This window comes from Bidens hawaiensis, unplaced genomic scaffold, assembly GCF_021521415.1.
Source record: "Bidens hawaiensis isolate Kalapana, Puna unplaced genomic scaffold, B.hawaiensis_p1.1 tig00044370_1, whole genome shotgun sequence".
Classification (NCBI taxonomy): domain Eukaryota; kingdom Viridiplantae; phylum Streptophyta; class Magnoliopsida; order Asterales; family Asteraceae; genus Bidens; species Bidens hawaiensis.
Genome location: NW_027497890.1, coordinates 1,188 through 18,213, shown reverse-complemented (window position 1 = coordinate 18,213; position 17,026 = coordinate 1,188). Strand labels below are relative to the sequence as shown.

At 34.3% G+C, this 17,026-nt stretch overlaps 2 protein-coding genes across 2 annotated transcripts; both read left to right on the top strand.

Moving 5' to 3' along the window:
• The first annotated feature begins 1,371 nt into the window (after positions 1 to 1,371).
• LOC143594958 (uncharacterized) lies at positions 1,372 to 5,551 on the top strand. The gene is made up of 12 exons (XM_077074132.1): positions 1,372 to 1,690; positions 2,578 to 2,696; positions 2,795 to 2,901; positions 2,972 to 3,059; positions 3,140 to 3,851; positions 3,943 to 3,997; positions 4,085 to 4,166; positions 4,247 to 4,327; positions 4,424 to 4,528; positions 4,618 to 4,667; positions 4,827 to 4,950; positions 5,032 to 5,551. The coding sequence occupies exons 1-12, from the start codon at positions 1,537 to 1,539 to the stop codon at positions 5,116 to 5,118; spliced, it is 1,764 nt and encodes a 587-aa protein (XP_076930247.1). The 5' UTR covers positions 1,372 to 1,536; the 3' UTR covers positions 5,119 to 5,551.
• Positions 5,552 to 6,239: 688 nt separating this feature from the next.
• Positions 6,240 to 8,462, top strand: LOC143594952 (plant intracellular Ras-group-related LRR protein 5-like). The gene is made up of 3 exons (XM_077074126.1): positions 6,240 to 6,845; positions 7,205 to 8,121; positions 8,195 to 8,462. Exons 1-3 carry the CDS (start codon positions 6,320 to 6,322, stop codon positions 8,306 to 8,308), a joined length of 1,557 nt encoding a protein of 518 aa, XP_076930241.1. The 5' UTR covers positions 6,240 to 6,319; the 3' UTR covers positions 8,309 to 8,462.
• The last annotated feature ends 8,564 nt before the right edge of the window (positions 8,463 to 17,026 follow it).

The window sequence follows — 17,026 nt, the reverse complement described above, 5'->3', positions numbered from 1 at the left end:
ATCATTTAAAGACATGCATTTACTTAAAACTTTTTATGTAACTATAGTTTAATCTAATAAATATTACCAATCAAACTTATGTGTTAGATCAAAACCATGCCTTGTGTTTGGGATGAGCTAGTAATGCATCTCACAAATTGCATTGGAGACGAACAAATTTGTTGAAGCTGATAGTACTTACGTATGTGCCAAATGCAAATAGTAGTGTGGGATCTCGTTTTTGGTTTTAAAATTATTTTTCTGTTATGTTGTTGAACCCCTCTATTTAAATGCAACATTTTTTTAACAGACCATTTATGGTAACACCACTTAATATTTTTTAACATGGCTTAAAACGGTAACAACTTAAATGCAGCATTTAATATATTTTCCTTTTTATAGAAACTATAGCTAAGACCATAAGGTATACTCTAACATATCTTAATTACATATACGCTTCACATCACTCTTTTTTTTCTCTTTAACTTCATGTCATCCAAAGCAAATGGTTTAACCCATTTAACTTCATCTCTCTCATATTAATACATAATTAAAATAACAAACCAATTAGCAATTAATACATAAATTAATACATATTGTTCCTTTTAACCCGTTAAAAACATAACCCATGTGACTTTTTAACACACTTTAACACAAGTGGGGAGTTATTTAATTTGTCTTAAAAGTAACATTTCATTTTAATATGTAGAAGTTAGAGTCTACCCCAAGACCTTAAATTTCAAATAAAACAAACACTATATTATTTTATAATAATAATAATAAATAATAATAATAATATTTTCAAACCACTATAAACATAACCATACAACTTCACATCCTACTACACCTTGAATCCCACTCAAACCACAATAAAAGAACATATTGATTATAAAAAAAGATTTTAAGCATTAAAAAAAAGTAAAAAAAATGACGGTCAAGTGACAATATAAGCACCGGTAAGAATGTATGTTGTAGAAGGGTGAAGGAAGACACTCTGGAGAGGGCTTCAACCATGTCACTCATGAACATTATAAACCATCCAGCTAATGAGGGAGCTAACGGCCAACGGTGAAGGATCAGATCCAGTCAGTGCCATAGTACTCGGGGATGGCTCATCGAGAACTTGACCTAGGCGGGGATTACTCAACGCGACACCTAGGATATTTTTACAACCATGGGTTCAACACTTCAACCACAACACATAGCATAACTATATGTTTCAGCTTGCATGACCGAAGAGAAAACAAGTTATTTTTGTTACACCAGTGAAATTCTGATTCGACAGCTGACAAGTAATTAAACAAAAAACGAAATATGCCAAACTTCCAAACTCTAGGGGTATATCTGTCATAACAACATAAAAAAATGAAAAAAGTTATAGATTTTCTCCGTCCGTCCGTCCGTCCGTCATATAAAACACGATCGTCCGATCACCAGATTCTCTATCTGGCATCTTCACACCAATCCGCGTTTATTTTCTCTTCATTGACCTTCAAAATCCGCACACACACACACACAATAACCGTTGACAGCTGTCACTACAACTCGTAACCGGAAATGGATTCACCGTCGGACGAGCACCGGAACCGCGACGAGACGCCGCCGACGGTTACGGAAATGATGCATAAGACGAAGTCGATTCAGTTCTTCGGACGAACCACTCCGATTGTGCTTCAGAACGACAATGGACCGTGTCCGCTTCTCGCTATTTGTAATATTTTACATCTCGTTTACTTTACCTAGGGTTTCTACTTTGCTCAAATTGATTATTCTGTTTTTAAACTGCTTGTATGTTTTGATTTTAATTAGTTACTGTTGCGTGAGCTAATTTAGGTTAGAGTTACTGAATTAGCGTAGGTTTCAAGTTATAAGAGAAGTGATTGTGAGTTAATTAACAGTTTATTTTGTTAGTGATTACTTGATTGGAACTGTGAACAGTAGATTTTAGGTCAAAGTTTAATTAGTTTATGAAGAGAAGAGGGAGGAGTGATTATTGAGTCAATAACAACTTCAAATTGATGCATATGTTATTTAACCATTGGTGTAAACAAACTGCTTATATGTTTTGATGTGAAAATTGATTGTTATTGATTTAATCAGTTAGCAGTTTAGACTGCTGCTTGAGCTGTTTTAGGTTGAAATCAAAGTATTAGGTAAAGTGATTATGAGGTTTGAGTTAATTTTGTTTCTGTAAACAGTTTATTTTTTTAGTAATTGCCTAATTGGGACACACTCACTAAGTACTTAATTTGTGGGGACTATCAACAGTAGTTTTTAGGTCAGATTTAATTGAATTTTGAAGGAAAGAGGGAGAACTGATTATTGGTTCAATAATAACCTTAAACTGATGCATATTTTTTAGATAATTTGGGAATGATTGTTAGTCATTCTATTGCGAGGTATTATGCAATTATTTAGGTGCACTCTGGTATGACTGATAATCAACTTGCTTGTATTATTTGTGACAACTTAGTTCCATGAGCTGAAGTAATGAAATCAGAAGCTCAATATTTGATAATCATGTTGTGTTTTTTTTTATCAACCTTATGGACATATAAGACCTGTGTGTTAATGATTGAGTTTTGCAATTTATGTTAGGCAACGTTCTGTTATTGAGAAACAATTTGAGTTTGAGCTCAGATGTGGCTGAAGTATCTCAAGAGAAGTTGCTTTCACTTGTGGCGGAGCGTCTAATTGATTCAAACAGCAATGTTAATGTAATTACACTTATAACTTTTGCTACATATATATGTTGTATGTTCCATCTTAGTGTAGGTTAAGTTAACTTCATCCTTGATTTTGGTACTTGTTGCAGAACAAAGATGCAGGGTATGTTGAAAATCAACAACAGAATATAGCTGATGCCATTGATTTACTCCCTCGCCTTGCAACTGGTATCGATGTGAACATTAAGTTCACTAGGTATGTTATTGCAACTTACATGTCTGTATGATTGTAATTGGTTTATGTATTAATATTTGAGCAATTGCAGAATTGATGATTTTGAGTTCACAAGGGAGTGTGCAATATTTGATTTATTAGATATTCCACTTTATCACGGTTGGATTGTTGATCCACAGGTGTGCTATTTAACCAAACTTATATATTAAGTTTATGTTTAATATGAATTAAAATAAATTTATTGGTGCATTGGGGTCAGGATACTGATACTTCGAGTGCCATTGGATCAAAGTCGTATAATACACTGATGGGAGAACTTGTTGCTCTTGAAACTCAAAATATGGAAAGTGTTTCTAAGAAGAATTCTGAAGAAGAATGCGTTGAACATTTGGAAAAAGGAGAGCTTGAAAAGGAAAATGAGCATTTGAGAGCCTTGAAACTAACAGAAGCTGTTAACCGAACTTCAGCAAATGATAAAACTGTTGAGGAAACCGTATCTACAAGTTCAAACATTGAGAATCATAGTGTAATGAACGATCGCGTTGATGATTTGATAACTTTAGAAGCTGACAAAGAAAGCCATGATGAAAAAAAGAATGTTAGTGAATCAGAGAAACATGAAAATAAAGATGGAATTGAGAAATCTAACACTGAAGTATTGGAAAATTTAGAGAAGAGTTTGTATGGTACAGATACTTCATCTCCTGTTGACCAGACAGCTTTGAATGGTGACACAAATGAAGTAGAAAAAATCAATATTGGTGAAACAGCATCAAATGAATCATGCTCATCTGCAGCTAATGTGGTTTTAAAATCATCTAAAGATACAACACAAACAGTTGTTGAATCCAGCTCTTCTGTTTCAACTGCTAATATGGATGAAGGTGAGGTTGCCATGTCAGCACAAATGGACAACAATGTTACCAGTGTTGATGATTCAAGGCTCGTAAATGGACCCACTGCAAGACAAGGTATGTGCGTATTGAAAATTTTTGAATGAATATGTTTGAGTTGTTGATTTCTCTTTGACATCTTTCTAAAATGGTTGGAATTTTCATTCAGGAGAACTGATTAGAAGTTTTTTGAAGAACAGTGCTAGTCAGCTGACTATTTATGGGTATGTTTTGCTTATTTAGTGCGTCTTTTATTTCGTGTTTACAATAAAACAAGATTATGATTTCTTTTGGTGTTGCAATTCTTGCAGCTTATTTTGCCTTCAAGAAGGTCTAAAAGAACGCGAGCTTTGTGTGTTTTTTCGAAACAATCACTTCAATACGATGTTCAAGGTTTGTTCCCCTGCTATTATAATTTTAAAATCTTGATGTTTTATATATTATCTAACATTCTAACCTCGAATTATATGCAGTTTGAAGGTGAACTATACATTCTAGCAACGGATCAAGGGTACTTAAATCAACCTGATTTGGTATGGGAAAAGTTAAATGAGGTATTAAGTCTCCCTTCTCACACTCTTCTTTGATAAAACTAAACACAATACCTTTATGCTATTTTAATGTTGATCTTTAAATGTTATATATTTCAGGTTAATGGTGATACAGTGTTTATGAACAGCAACTTCAAGCAATTCAAGGCAGAAGATCATGACACGCGTTCATGGGATGAGCAAAATGCAAGGGCTAGTACTGCTGTATGTTGCTTTATATTACTATATTTACCAAATGAATAATATTTTAATCGTTGCTTCATATGAATTTTATTTCCTGTTTTTTTATTCAGGATTATCTTGCCAAATTTGACAATGCAGCACAAGGCAACACGAGTTTCAGGTATTTATCTGCCATTGTTTTGTCATCCATTTTAACTCAAAACAAAGCCATATAAATGAACAGAAACCAATGTGTTATTTTCGGCTTTGCGTATTATGCTTGTTTTTGTATTATAGTATCGCATGTAAGAAGATTAACTTTTTTGTTGCTATATGACAGTTCTGATCTGCAATTGGCTATAGCCCTTCAACAACAAGAATTTGAGCAACCACCACCACCACCACCACGTGTTTTGCCACAGTCACCTACCACTTCACGTTCAGGACTTGTTGTCGGTCCCCAGGTAGGCTATTTTAATTTTTCAACTTTAATCTATTTGGTGACATGAAAATGATTTTTTTTTATATTATTGGGCATTTTACAGCATGTGCATCCATCAAGGCCCAAGAATGCATCTTCATCATCTAGGCAGGAACCGAAGCAATCGAAGGATAAGTGCACCGTGATGTGAAAAACCTTTTGGATTGTATATGTTTGCACTCTATTTGAACCAACAAATCCTATTTGGCCATACATGTGATTTTCGATTTAATTTTCTTTTTTAATTTGCTGTAAATAATGTAGGGACTGTTTGGTTGATAAAGATGAACATTTGGCATATTGTATCATATGCGTAGAATGATTTAAGACATTTGCAGTTTAGAAAAATCACTGGTTGTGTACATGTTACTATCCAACTTTCGCATAATTCTTAATTTTGTAGGATCTATGGATTTTGGTGCCAGAATTGCTGAATTTTCTGAGGCACATAAGAAATTCACATATACATACCCAACCTGGACTGGCTATCAAACATGTTGCCCCATCAGTTCACTAGTTATATAATTATCTATCTTCATTATATTGGCTACACACGCATGTGAAACAATTCTTGAAGTTCCCTACCAAAAGGAGGCAAACTTATGAGAAGACGCTAAGACGTGACACACATATGTAAAGTATGATAGTGGCGGACAAGTTGCTGACACGTCGTATGGAGTAGATGACATTGTGTACTCTTGAGTCTTGATTATGGGTTACCTCGATGCTGTTAGACCAAAAGCATGTTGTTACGCTTTATAACGTCTAATGATTATCAAACTCTAATCGGTTCCATATTAGTAGTGTTAATTGTATGATGGTAAATAATAGTTTAATCTCAAAAGAAAATAGTTGTATGATCTCAATAATGTCTTATATCATCATAACTACATCTGTAATAATGTCATTTGAATATTTGATATTTCCTGGGTTTTTCTTTGAAATTAGTTGTAAGACCATTGTTTTGTACATTGCTCTTGGTTGCATCTCCAATTTTGTACTTACCAAAAAATGCTTTGTTTAAGTATTCTATCATTGTTTTTTCAGAAAGATGACTTTTTATTTAATTAGCTTTTAATTATAGTTATTTGTTAGTAATAGTATTCAAAATGAACAAATTGTATGTCAGTCTTTAATTTCTATTTTATACGTTTGGTCAACAAGCATTTCAAATATTATCATAATCTTTTTTAAAGCAGAATATAAATCAATTATAAGTAACAGTTTACCATTCTTTAATATCATTTTCAAATATATAATATACTTTATTTGTATATATATAACACCTTTTTCATTAAAATCAAAGCTTACAAAAACCATTTCTATCCCACTTTCACAAACCAAAAATCTCCATGGCAGTTACATCAGGAAAAGAATTATCAAACACATACACAGAAACCATACAAGAAATCATGGCAACATACAAATCACTTCCACCAAGACCCTCAATTGAAGAGGTTGAAGCAGCCATATCAGTCATCAAATCTGTCAACATTGAAGAAAGCCAGAAACTCGATGAAATCGCCACACAAATCTGCCCAACAGATATCCCACCAGAGCTTTTTACCATCCTTCAAAAGGTCAGACAAACCATGGTCAAGTTTCAGAGCCATGAACAAAGGAAAGAAGCCATGCATATTGTTGACTTTGACCAGACTTATCAGACCTTTGATGAGTTGATACAAAAAGCTTCCAAATGTGTTTCTGGAGATACTCAGATGGATCAACAAGATGATATCAAATACCCAGTTGGTAATCTTGAAAAAGAAGTTGTGATCAGTGATGAAAGCTTGTTGATCTCTAACAAGATTAATAAAGCTGAAAGCTTTAGGGGTTTAGTCAAGAGTTCTTCCACAAAAGCCACCATTTATCCTTCAGGTTAGCTCAATTATGTTCTTTCATGTAATCTTTATCTTATCACCTTATGGGATTTGACCAACTTTTTTTCTCATAGTATGAAACAATATAAAACTAAATTTGAAGTGTAAAGCTTCAAAAGTCAAAGCCAAGATCCTTTTTAGTTTGTTGTTTGTTTTTTATTCAAATTCTACTTTTTTTTTCCTTTTTATGATCAGCTCTATGAATTCCATTAAAAAGTAGTGTTTACATCGATATATATAGCAAGCAGGAAACAAGTTGCGCTGCTATCTTTTTGGATAGCAAAACTAAGTCGTTTAAAAATAACATTCTAAATTAGATTATGTAAACAAAGCATGATTTGAAGTTTTGATTTGTAGGTGTAGAAGAACATGAGAGATTAAGTATGATGAAAGTAGCAGCCTTGATAGAAACATTAGCCAAACAAGGTGGTGAAATTCTTGATCTTCAATCAAAACTAATGGATAACATAGAATGGCTTCCTATAACTATTGGGAAGCTATCAAATATCACTCAACTTAATCTATCAGATAATAAACTCATGGCTCTCCCATCATCCATCACCAATCTTACCAATCTAACCAATCTTGATGTCCACTCAAACCAGTTAACCAACCTACCCGACTCGTTCGGTCAACTGGTCAACCTTCTCGACGTTGACCTCCATGCAAACCGACTAAAATCTCTCCCGGAATCATTTGCCAATCTTTCAAACTTGGTTAATCTTGATTTAAGCTCAAACCACTTCACCCACTTGCCAGACTTCATAGGGAACTTAACCTCTATGCAAATCTTGATTGTCGAAACAAATGATCTGGAAGAGCTTCCTTACACGATCGGATCATGTTCTTCACTCGTGGCTCTTAAACTAGACTTTAATAAACTAAAAGGACTTCCTGAAGCAATTGGAAAGCTCAAATGTTTGGAGATTCTTACTTTGCACTATAATCGGGTACGAAAGTTGCCTACAACAATGGCAAATCTTACTAATTTAAAAGAGCTTGATGTTAGTTTTAATGAGCTAGAAGGGATACCCGAAAGTCTTTGTTTTGCAACTAGTTTGGAAATACTCAATATTGGCAAAAACTTTGCTGATATGACCACTTTACCGCGGTCTATTGGGAAGCTTGAAAACTTGCAAGTTCTTGATATAAGTGGTGATCAGATAAGATCATTACCCGAATCCTTCGGGTTGTTGTCAAAGTTGAAAATATTTAGAGCCGAAGAGACCCCGCTCGAGGTTCCTCCAAGAGAAATCACCAAGCTTGGTGCTCAGGTAAATGGTTGTCTTTATATTATGTTTCTTTTGATGATAACAAACAGTTGATGGTCATGGTTTAATTTTTCAGGCTGTTGTTGAATACATGGCTGATCTGGTTGCCAATATCAATACTAAACCTCAAGAAATCAAGCGAAAGCGCAAAGGATTTTGGTCATGGATTTGCATGATCTTTTCATGCTGATCGCGTTTAATTAAAAAATAAAATAATTCGGACATAATCTTTATTTCGTACTTTGTATAAAAAGTAAATGATCCCACCAGTGAACCAGTAAAACGTCACGATCTGTAAACTCCAAATCTCCTTCTACCCTTTTTGTGTTTATTGTGTAAAAGATTTTTTTTTTCTTTTTGTGTACAAATTATGTTGAATACTTTTAATTAAACTTATGATAGATGACAGAACTCATATTCTTGTGATCATTTTTGTAATATGTTGAGTTTCTAGTCAAACACAAAGTAATTTACATTAAAATTGTTGTCATGCATATTTTTATATATTTTATAAACTGTCAACTAGCTAATTAATTTATAAAAACCTTACTGTCACTTAATAAAATTTGCTTTAGATTATGTATATGTAATTATAGATTCTCAGCCAGTCAGTCATTTTATACAAAAAAAAAACAATGCATTTAAAATAAGTGACAATATATGGTTGAATTTGTCAATATTTAGGATAAGTTTTAAGATTGAAGACAACTTATATGATACTATGAAAGTGATTAGATATTGACCATTATAATTTAATGGCTTTTATCCGTGTTCATTACTTCAGTTTTCTTGATTATCTTTTAGTTTCTTCCATTGTTTTCCCATGATTTGTTTTGTTTCATTAATGAACTACCATATTTACAACTACAAAACTGAAAATTAGTGATAAAAAAGACACTTCATAAGTTTTAAGCAATAATAATAATAATAATATTAATGAAACTAATAATAATAAGATAAATTCGTGTTTTTTCCCTAAAAAGTGTGTTTGCGGTTTTCGTATTAAATCTACGGTTTTAGTCCAATAGTTTCAAATTTGCGGTTTTTGTCTAATAGTTTTTTTTTCACTTGCAATTAAACCCAGCCTAACTAGCCCCGTTAACTCTAACCATTAAACCCATCAGGTGTGCCCCTCGCGTGAGGAACAATTTTGTAGATAAACATGCCAAACAATTACACAGCCAATTAAGGACAAAATTGCTCCTCACTCAAGGGGCACACTGATGGGTTTAACGACCAGAGTTAACGGGGTTAGTTATGTCGAGTTCAATTGCAAGTGACAACAAAACCGTTGAACAAAAACTGTAAATTTTAAAACTATTGGATTAATACGACATATTTGGTCAAACTACTGTAACGAAAAACGAAATACTTTTTTTTTATATATAGAAACGGCCATTAGATAAGAGACAGAATAAAGTAATAGTTTTAGCCCAATGGGCTATCACGTTGAAACCCAAATGATCTCCATTTTAAAATGGGTGTCCAAAAAATGTTATTTTATTTAATTTTTTTTCCCAGTAGTTAACAATGTTATTTCTTTTTCTTTTTCTTTTTCTTTTTAATTACTAGTCCTAAATTTATACATGTATTCAGCATGGGCCTTCAATCATTTACGAAGGAGCGCCACTTTATAGACACCTTGATACCATTAATCCTACTCTTAAATTTACATATTGTCCATAACACTGAATTAAGAAGTATACAACGTGTACGAATGAACCAATATTTTCACGTCCAGTCTTACCAGTGAACTAGTAAGACTGTCCCGGTTTAGAAAATATTGGAATGAGAAAAGTCAAGTTTGTAATAAAAAACAGGAAAAAAAAACTTGAAATTTCCTTTTACCTTTATTCTGTCAATTATATAAAAGATTTTTTTCTATATATATTTCTAATTTATTGTTTACTTACTGTTAATTAAAACAAATGATTGATGATACAACTCATGTTTCTTGTAATAATCTTTTTAATGTGTTAAGAGTTTCTACTTTCAAGTCAAACACATAGTGATTTACACTAATAATTATAATTGTTGTTATCCATCTTTCTATATGTTGTTATAAAATATCAACTATGACTAGTTAATTACAAACCTTTCTGTCAATTTATTAAATTTTCTTTAGATCATGTACATATAATTGTAGATTATCAGTCGTTTTATGTAAGTAATGCATTTTCAAATAAATTGACAATTTATGGTAAATTTTGTCAATATTTAGGATAAGTGTTACATTGATGTCAACTTATATAATAGTAACTGGATTTGGTTGACCATTCAATTGTTCTTATCCATTGATTCCTTTTTCAAATTTTCTCTTTTCAACATTTAATTGTGTAACTGACATGGATGAGAAAACTGAAGTTTTAGGTTCGAGACCGTAAAGTTTAAGTTCAAATCAGATTTTAATATGGTTTTATCGTAGCAGGTTTTCGGTCAGCGTGTTTTTTAAGAAACTGGAGATGGTGGACTTATGCCATCCAATACTATCTGCGATCACTGACGTATGGGGTCCTATTTCGCCATTGAATTACCCCAAATAGCCGTGCTTTATCGTCGCTAAAAAAAGAAACTTTGATCCTTGGTTTTAACCTAGTTACCTTAAAAAGTTACCTGCTTTATACTAAATATTTAGTCATTTATCTTCACCATTCTCATTTATCACCTTATGATTATATTAAATAGAAGAATTTAAGTGAAAGTTGTGTGGAAATACAGTTATGTATATTGTACTAGTTTGAGGCCCGTGTATTACACGGGTAATTGTTAAAAAATTTAAACTTTAACCATTAAGTGAAATACATTCAAGAAATTGATTATATATTGTTAATACATTATAATTAAATTAAAATTACATAACTAAGATTACAAAAATATGTTACAAATAGGTAAAAACTTCCTTTTACACTACATTTGTGATTGTATTAACATGTATACATTGTTTATCAAAAATCAAAATATTTAGTCCATGCCTGTTTGTAGCTATTAATAAAGTAACATATAGGACAGTTTATAACTCTTAATATAGCCATATATAATTGTTCATGTGACAAAAAAGGTTCTCCAAGTACATACCAACTCTAGATAAATGATAATATATATCTATGATACTAATCAAAAAATATTCTTACACATAAAATATCATGTCATTTGATAATATCTGCTCATATTTATAAAAAAAAACATGATTATCTCAAAACCATATACCTGAACTTTGATGATATAATCATCCTTAGAATACGATTTGAAATTGATTGATCATGATAAATTTGTTGTTATTAATATTCTGTGTATGACAAATGTTTTAATTAACTTTATATTTTACAATTAAAAATTGTATAATCAAGCAAAATAAAAACCTAAAATTTAAATATAACAAAATGATTTGTTTGTTTCATATGAATGTAATTGTCAGGAAAATGAAAAATACATACTAACATTAAAACCATGTTCAAATAATTGTGATTATTCTGAGTTAGAAGGATATTATAAGATTTAAAATTGCATAAAGTGAATGTAGTGATTCTTATATATAATCGTTGAAAGTAGGGCTGTCACTTTTACCCGTAACATGAAACCCAACCCAAGAAACCCGTACCTGAACCCAAACTAACCCGACCCGAGAAACTTGAACCCAAGAAAATACTAACCAAAAACCTGAACCGAAGTAATTTGGGTTGGTTCTTGTGTCCGAATTCTAGGTTTCGAGTCAACCTGAAAACTTTTAGTTTTAAAATCATATGTATTTTTAGGTATTAAAGGTTAAGCCTTAACTGCTGACGTTATTAGGATTTAGTCCAAATTGATTGTTCTCATTCCACATATTATGAATCGAATATTTATTGTTTATTATTTTTAATATAACCCATAATAAACACTAATGACTAATCGTCTCTTGTCAATCCATATGGAGAATACTTATTATACGTAGTAACGATTTAGTTGGAATAAACCTATAATTTTAATGTCATATATTGAAATGACTTAAAAGATAAGAACCATATGTGAAAATTAGTTGAAAAAAAGTGAGGAGGGCTATGATATTAACAAGTGGCAAAAGTGGTAGGTTTTTATTAGAAGAGATAGATCATTCTTTTAAATATAGCCTTCCATGTTGTTTCATATAGATTAAAAACGTCTTTATCAAATATTAATTTGATAAACTTGGAACTAAACGACTTTAAAGAAGAAAAGATTTCCATATATCATCAATAATTAAAAAAAAAACAAAATCAGGTCCCAAATAGGAAAAGGATAGAAATTAAACTTGAAACAATAGTGACAAAAAATTAATTTTCCTTGAATTAAAATATCGGCAAGTATTCCAATTGACAAATATAAAAAGATGACTTGATGAGCCCATCAACATGTCCGGTTACATTCATTAGATCTTTCGTATCTTCACTGAATACAAATACAATTGTACATACAAAATTATTATTTTAAAATGTGGCATATTGTAAGTCTTGTTAAATTTGTCATCGTTCTTAGGATTCACAGAAATTTCACATCCATCATGTTAATAGAAGATTCTTATGGAAGATCTAGAACTCGGGATGTTTTCGGTAGGTGTCTATAACTTAAGTCGTAAGTGAAACGATGGAAATGTAAAAAAATGAGTATGTAAATAAAAATCACATGCAAACATTTCAATCACTTTTAGTTTATGTCACACCCCACCCGATGGGTGGTGGGTCTTGGGTGGTTAGCAACCAAATTGATAAAACAGATTACTGAATACACTGAAAGTTAAACATAACTTACTTAGATTCTATTAAATATACAACCAAGTCATTACTAACTTCGAGTCATAATTATCCAAACATTGGGTTAACAAAATACTTGTCTTAAACAAGTTGTTTCAACCATCAGGACTAAACGTTACATGGTTTACTAAAAATCTTGATTAGCCTTAAACATCCCATTCCCAAAATCTATAGCTTCGGGTCCTTCTAAAATTCAAACAATCACCTGAGATACATGCTTAAAAGAATACGTCAATATAAGCTGTTGAACACAATTAACAAACACAGTAAATAAAACACTAAGGGTATGTTTGGTTGAAAGGAATGGAATGAAGGAGGAATGGAATGGAATAGACAAAGGAATAAAATGGATCATTACCATTCCTTTGTCTTGTTTGGTTAACATATGAGAATGAAATGAATATTTAATTTATGTTGTTTGGTATCCGAAAAAATTTTTAGGACTGAAATAGAAATAATAAAACTATTCCTATCCCAAAATATATATATTTTTACAAAAAAAAAAAAACTGAAATGGTGACGGTGGAGGTAGCTCTGGAGATGAAAATGGTGGTAGCGGTGGAGACGGTGGTGGTGGTGGCGGTCAGGCCACGGGGGTGGGGGTGGTCAAGCGATGGTAGCATTAGTAGTGATGGCGGTGGTAGGGTGGTGATGACAGTGGTGGTGGCCAGGCAGTGATAGTGGTGGTGGAGGTTATGGTCGGGTGGCGACGGTGACAATGGTTGTCGTGGTTATGGCGATGATGGTGGCGGTGGTAGGTTTGGTGGTAAGGTGGTGGAGGTGGAGGTGGTGATGGTGACGGTGGCGGTCAGGTGGTGGTAGCGGCGACGGTGGTGGCGACGGAGGTGGTGGTGGTGACGGTGGCGATGGTGGTCAGATGATGGTGGTGGCTTTGGTAGTGGTGGTGGTGATGGTGGTGGCGGTGGTTGTTAGATGATGGTGTTGTTGAGAAAGTAGGTTGAAGGAGGAATGGAATGAAAAAAAAGAAGGGGGGTGGGAAGGAATGGTTTTGATGGAATAGGATTCCATGTGTAATGGATGATTCCATTCCATTGTGCAACCAAACACCTCTTATTTCATTCCCACGTAATGAATCATTCCATTCCGCATGTCATTACTGCATAACAAACGCTACCTAAATCAATCATCTTGCACATGTTAATTTAGACAATTAATCGTCTGATCAGCCAGCGAATGTTGTGTTTCCACTAGATTGCACAAACCAATTTCCAACAACTATTGTGTGTGCTACTAGGCGCGTACATGGCCATCAATTTGCATACAATATCAACCTCTTTGATTCTTTTGATTATGTTACTTTTAAGAATGATATCTTTAAAAATAACCTAAACCTTAAAACAACCGAAGTCACAAACCATACGTTGTTGCTACAACAATTATAAGACCAATGATAGTGAATAGACTGGTTAGGCTAACAGGCTTCAAGGGTTCAGGTTAACCTAACGCAGGTCGTGGTGTCCCCCTACGTTTGCAAAATGTAGAGAGAGGTTCACTAGTTTGTTGTTATTCGTTATAGTTCATCGGAGATCCAAGACCGTGATGTTTATAACCGGTTTTTGGATGAAGTTCTTGGTGAAGCTATGATGTTTGTGAAGTAAGAAAGAAACAAGCAAAGTGCTAGTTTCTCAAGGAAGAAGAGAATATTAGACTGGTGTGTTTGTTATGGCTGAGTTGTATTCCTTTTATAGAGAGAGGAATGCAAGCCTTTTGTCCAATGGATAAACTAATGAACATCTGGTTTGCTAGAGAGTTGACCATTTATGGGCGGGAAGCTTTTGACCTTTGGTTAATGATTATAATAATATTACTTTTTCTGAGCGTGTCCCTTCGTCAGAGGGAACATTGATGTGAACAGTGAATTGACGTGGTACTGTTGCACGCGCTTACTGTTCACGTACTTGTTTACCTAAATTGGGCGGGAAACGAACCTTTTAACCTTCTAACATTTTTAGCGTTAATGTGTGAAAGCCATTTTACTAGACTTTGGGCTACCCCCGTCACCAGCCCCCCAAGTCAGAGGTGTTTGAGAAGTAAGCTCAAAGGCTTCTGACTTTTGCACACATTTTGTTAATGCTTAAAGGCTTAGAGGCTTCGAGGCTTTGAACGTTTTTGGTTATGTTTTGAATTTCTGACAAGACAGTTGATGTGATGGTTACTGCAGGTTGCGGTTTCCAATAACTGCTCTTATTAATAGTGATAACTGTTTATTTTTTTTTAAAGTTCCACAATATTCTTCAAACATTCATCAAGTTCCTTTCATTCCTTCACCAGGTTAGTTTAAATCCTTTCCTTTTCTTTCGAAATTATGGGTGCTCGTAAGGATCTATTGGTGAGTTATTCCCGATTAACCCAAGAGGATGTTGAATCGTTCTATCTCGATTGGGGTATAGGTTTAGATTTTAAACCGGTTGCTCCGCCGGCCGACGCCTCGATCGATCGTTGTCTGGAGGGTTTCATTGCTCTTTATTATCGTCATTTTGAATTTTCCAACCTCCGTCATCTGTTTTTGGTTTTTGTTTTGAATGTGTTGGAATATTATCGTGTGTCATTTGGTCAGATTCATCCCTTAGGGCTTGCTAGGGTTTTGCATTTTGAGGTTTTATGTAGGGCTTTAGGGTATGATCCGTCATTGTTAAGTTTTCGCCGTTTCTTTTGTCTAGCGAAGAACGGCGATTGGTACACTTTTGAACATACTCAAGTTGATACATGTTTAGTCTCTTCGACGGTTACGACCCTTGGTTCTTGGAATGATCGTTTTTTCTTTGTTTCCGATTCCATTCTTCCTTTCAAACCTGTTTGGAGACGACCCAAGGCAGTTTTGAATGAACCGGAGCCGGCTGAATCAGAGTTGAATGATGTGTTTTTGAAATCGATTAGGAAGTGTCCATCGCGTCTTCGTCCTCTTCCCGAACATCTTCTCGTCTTGTTAGGTATAAGCAAGTTGTGGGATAAGCCTAATCGGGATCCCGTGCTTATGAGAGATGATAAGGGTATGCGTTTGTTTATCCTACACTTGTTTTGTTTCCTTGATATGCATGTTGATAGATTTCATTTGTTTTTGTAGTTATGTTGGCTTTAGATTTTTTTGAAGAGTGATGATACTTCAGATGTTGGGTTTACGGATGTTGCGACTACTGCTGGGGAAAATGCTGTGGTTCGAGGGAAGGAAGGTAGGTTCAAAGGTTCTGGGTATGTGGGAGTTCCGAACGTTAAGGGTTTTACCAAAGCTGCTGCTCCTAAGGCTTCTACTCGCCGTTCCACACGGCGTTTGTTGAAGTCTTCTGGTCCATCGTCTTCGCATGAATCAGTGGATGTTAGTGATGATGTTCAAGTTGCTGAGGATCAAGGTCCGAGTATGGAGGTGGAGAAGGAGCAGGGTTTGGTTGTTTCCAAGAAGAAGAAATCAACTGGTAAAAAGGTTGTGATGTCTACAGTTCAAGGGTTGAGTGGGGATGCGGTTTATGTCCCTGAGTGGAATGTTAAGGTTGGAGATAGCTTTAAAGATCCGGAAGTTTGTGCTGATGTTTTTCCTAACTTTGCTCCCCCTGGGGTTCGTAATACTATTTCTGATATGGAGGGTGATGCCATTCTTTCAAGGTTAATCCTTAGCTCTTGGAAGGGGATGCAAGAGTATGAGTATTTTTCTAAGAAGAAGGACAAGATGAAGGCTTCTATGACAGCAATGAAGAAAGAGGTTGATGGTTTTTCGAAGAAGGAGGAGGGTTATGTGAGGAAGATTGATGAGCTGTCCCGTAACCACGAGATTGAGGTTGTCGGGTTGAAGAAAAAGATGGAAGCTGATAGGGCTAAGCTGGAGGCTGATAGGGAAGCCTTTGAGGTTCAGAAGAAAGCCTTTGATATGGAGAAAGAAGGCTTGAAGGCTTCAGTCACCCAAGCTACTAACGACAACCGGTGGCTGATTGAGCATGGGTTTCATCAGGTTGTGACTTACCTGCTTCATTCCTCCGAATTTAACTCAGTGTTGGGTGGTGTTTACACGAAGCAGCTAGACTATGGGAAACACTTGGGTATTGTTGCTGGCTTCAAACATCATAAAGCTGGTCAAACCTTGGAGCAGTCGCCTATTTTCAAACGTGAAGCTTCCAAGCTCTTTTCTGATT

Coding starts and splice junctions, on each gene's coding strand:
- LOC143594958 (XM_077074132.1), top strand. CDS start 1,537: ATGGATTCACCGTCGGACGAGCACCGGAACCGCGACGAGACGCCGCCG. Junction 3,998..4,084: donor AGTCAGCTGACTATTTATGG/GTATGTTTTGCT, acceptor CAATTCTTGCAG/CTTATTTTGCCTTCAAGAAG. Junction 4,529..4,617: donor ATGCAAGGGCTAGTACTGCT/GTATGTTGCTTT, acceptor TTTTTTATTCAG/GATTATCTTGCCAAATTTGA.
- LOC143594952 (XM_077074126.1), top strand. CDS start 6,320: ATGGCAGTTACATCAGGAAAAGAATTATCAAACACATACACAGAAACC. Junction 6,846..7,204: donor AGCCACCATTTATCCTTCAG/GTTAGCTCAATT, acceptor TTTGATTTGTAG/GTGTAGAAGAACATGAGAGA. Junction 8,122..8,194: donor TCACCAAGCTTGGTGCTCAG/GTAAATGGTTGT, acceptor TTAATTTTTCAG/GCTGTTGTTGAATACATGGC.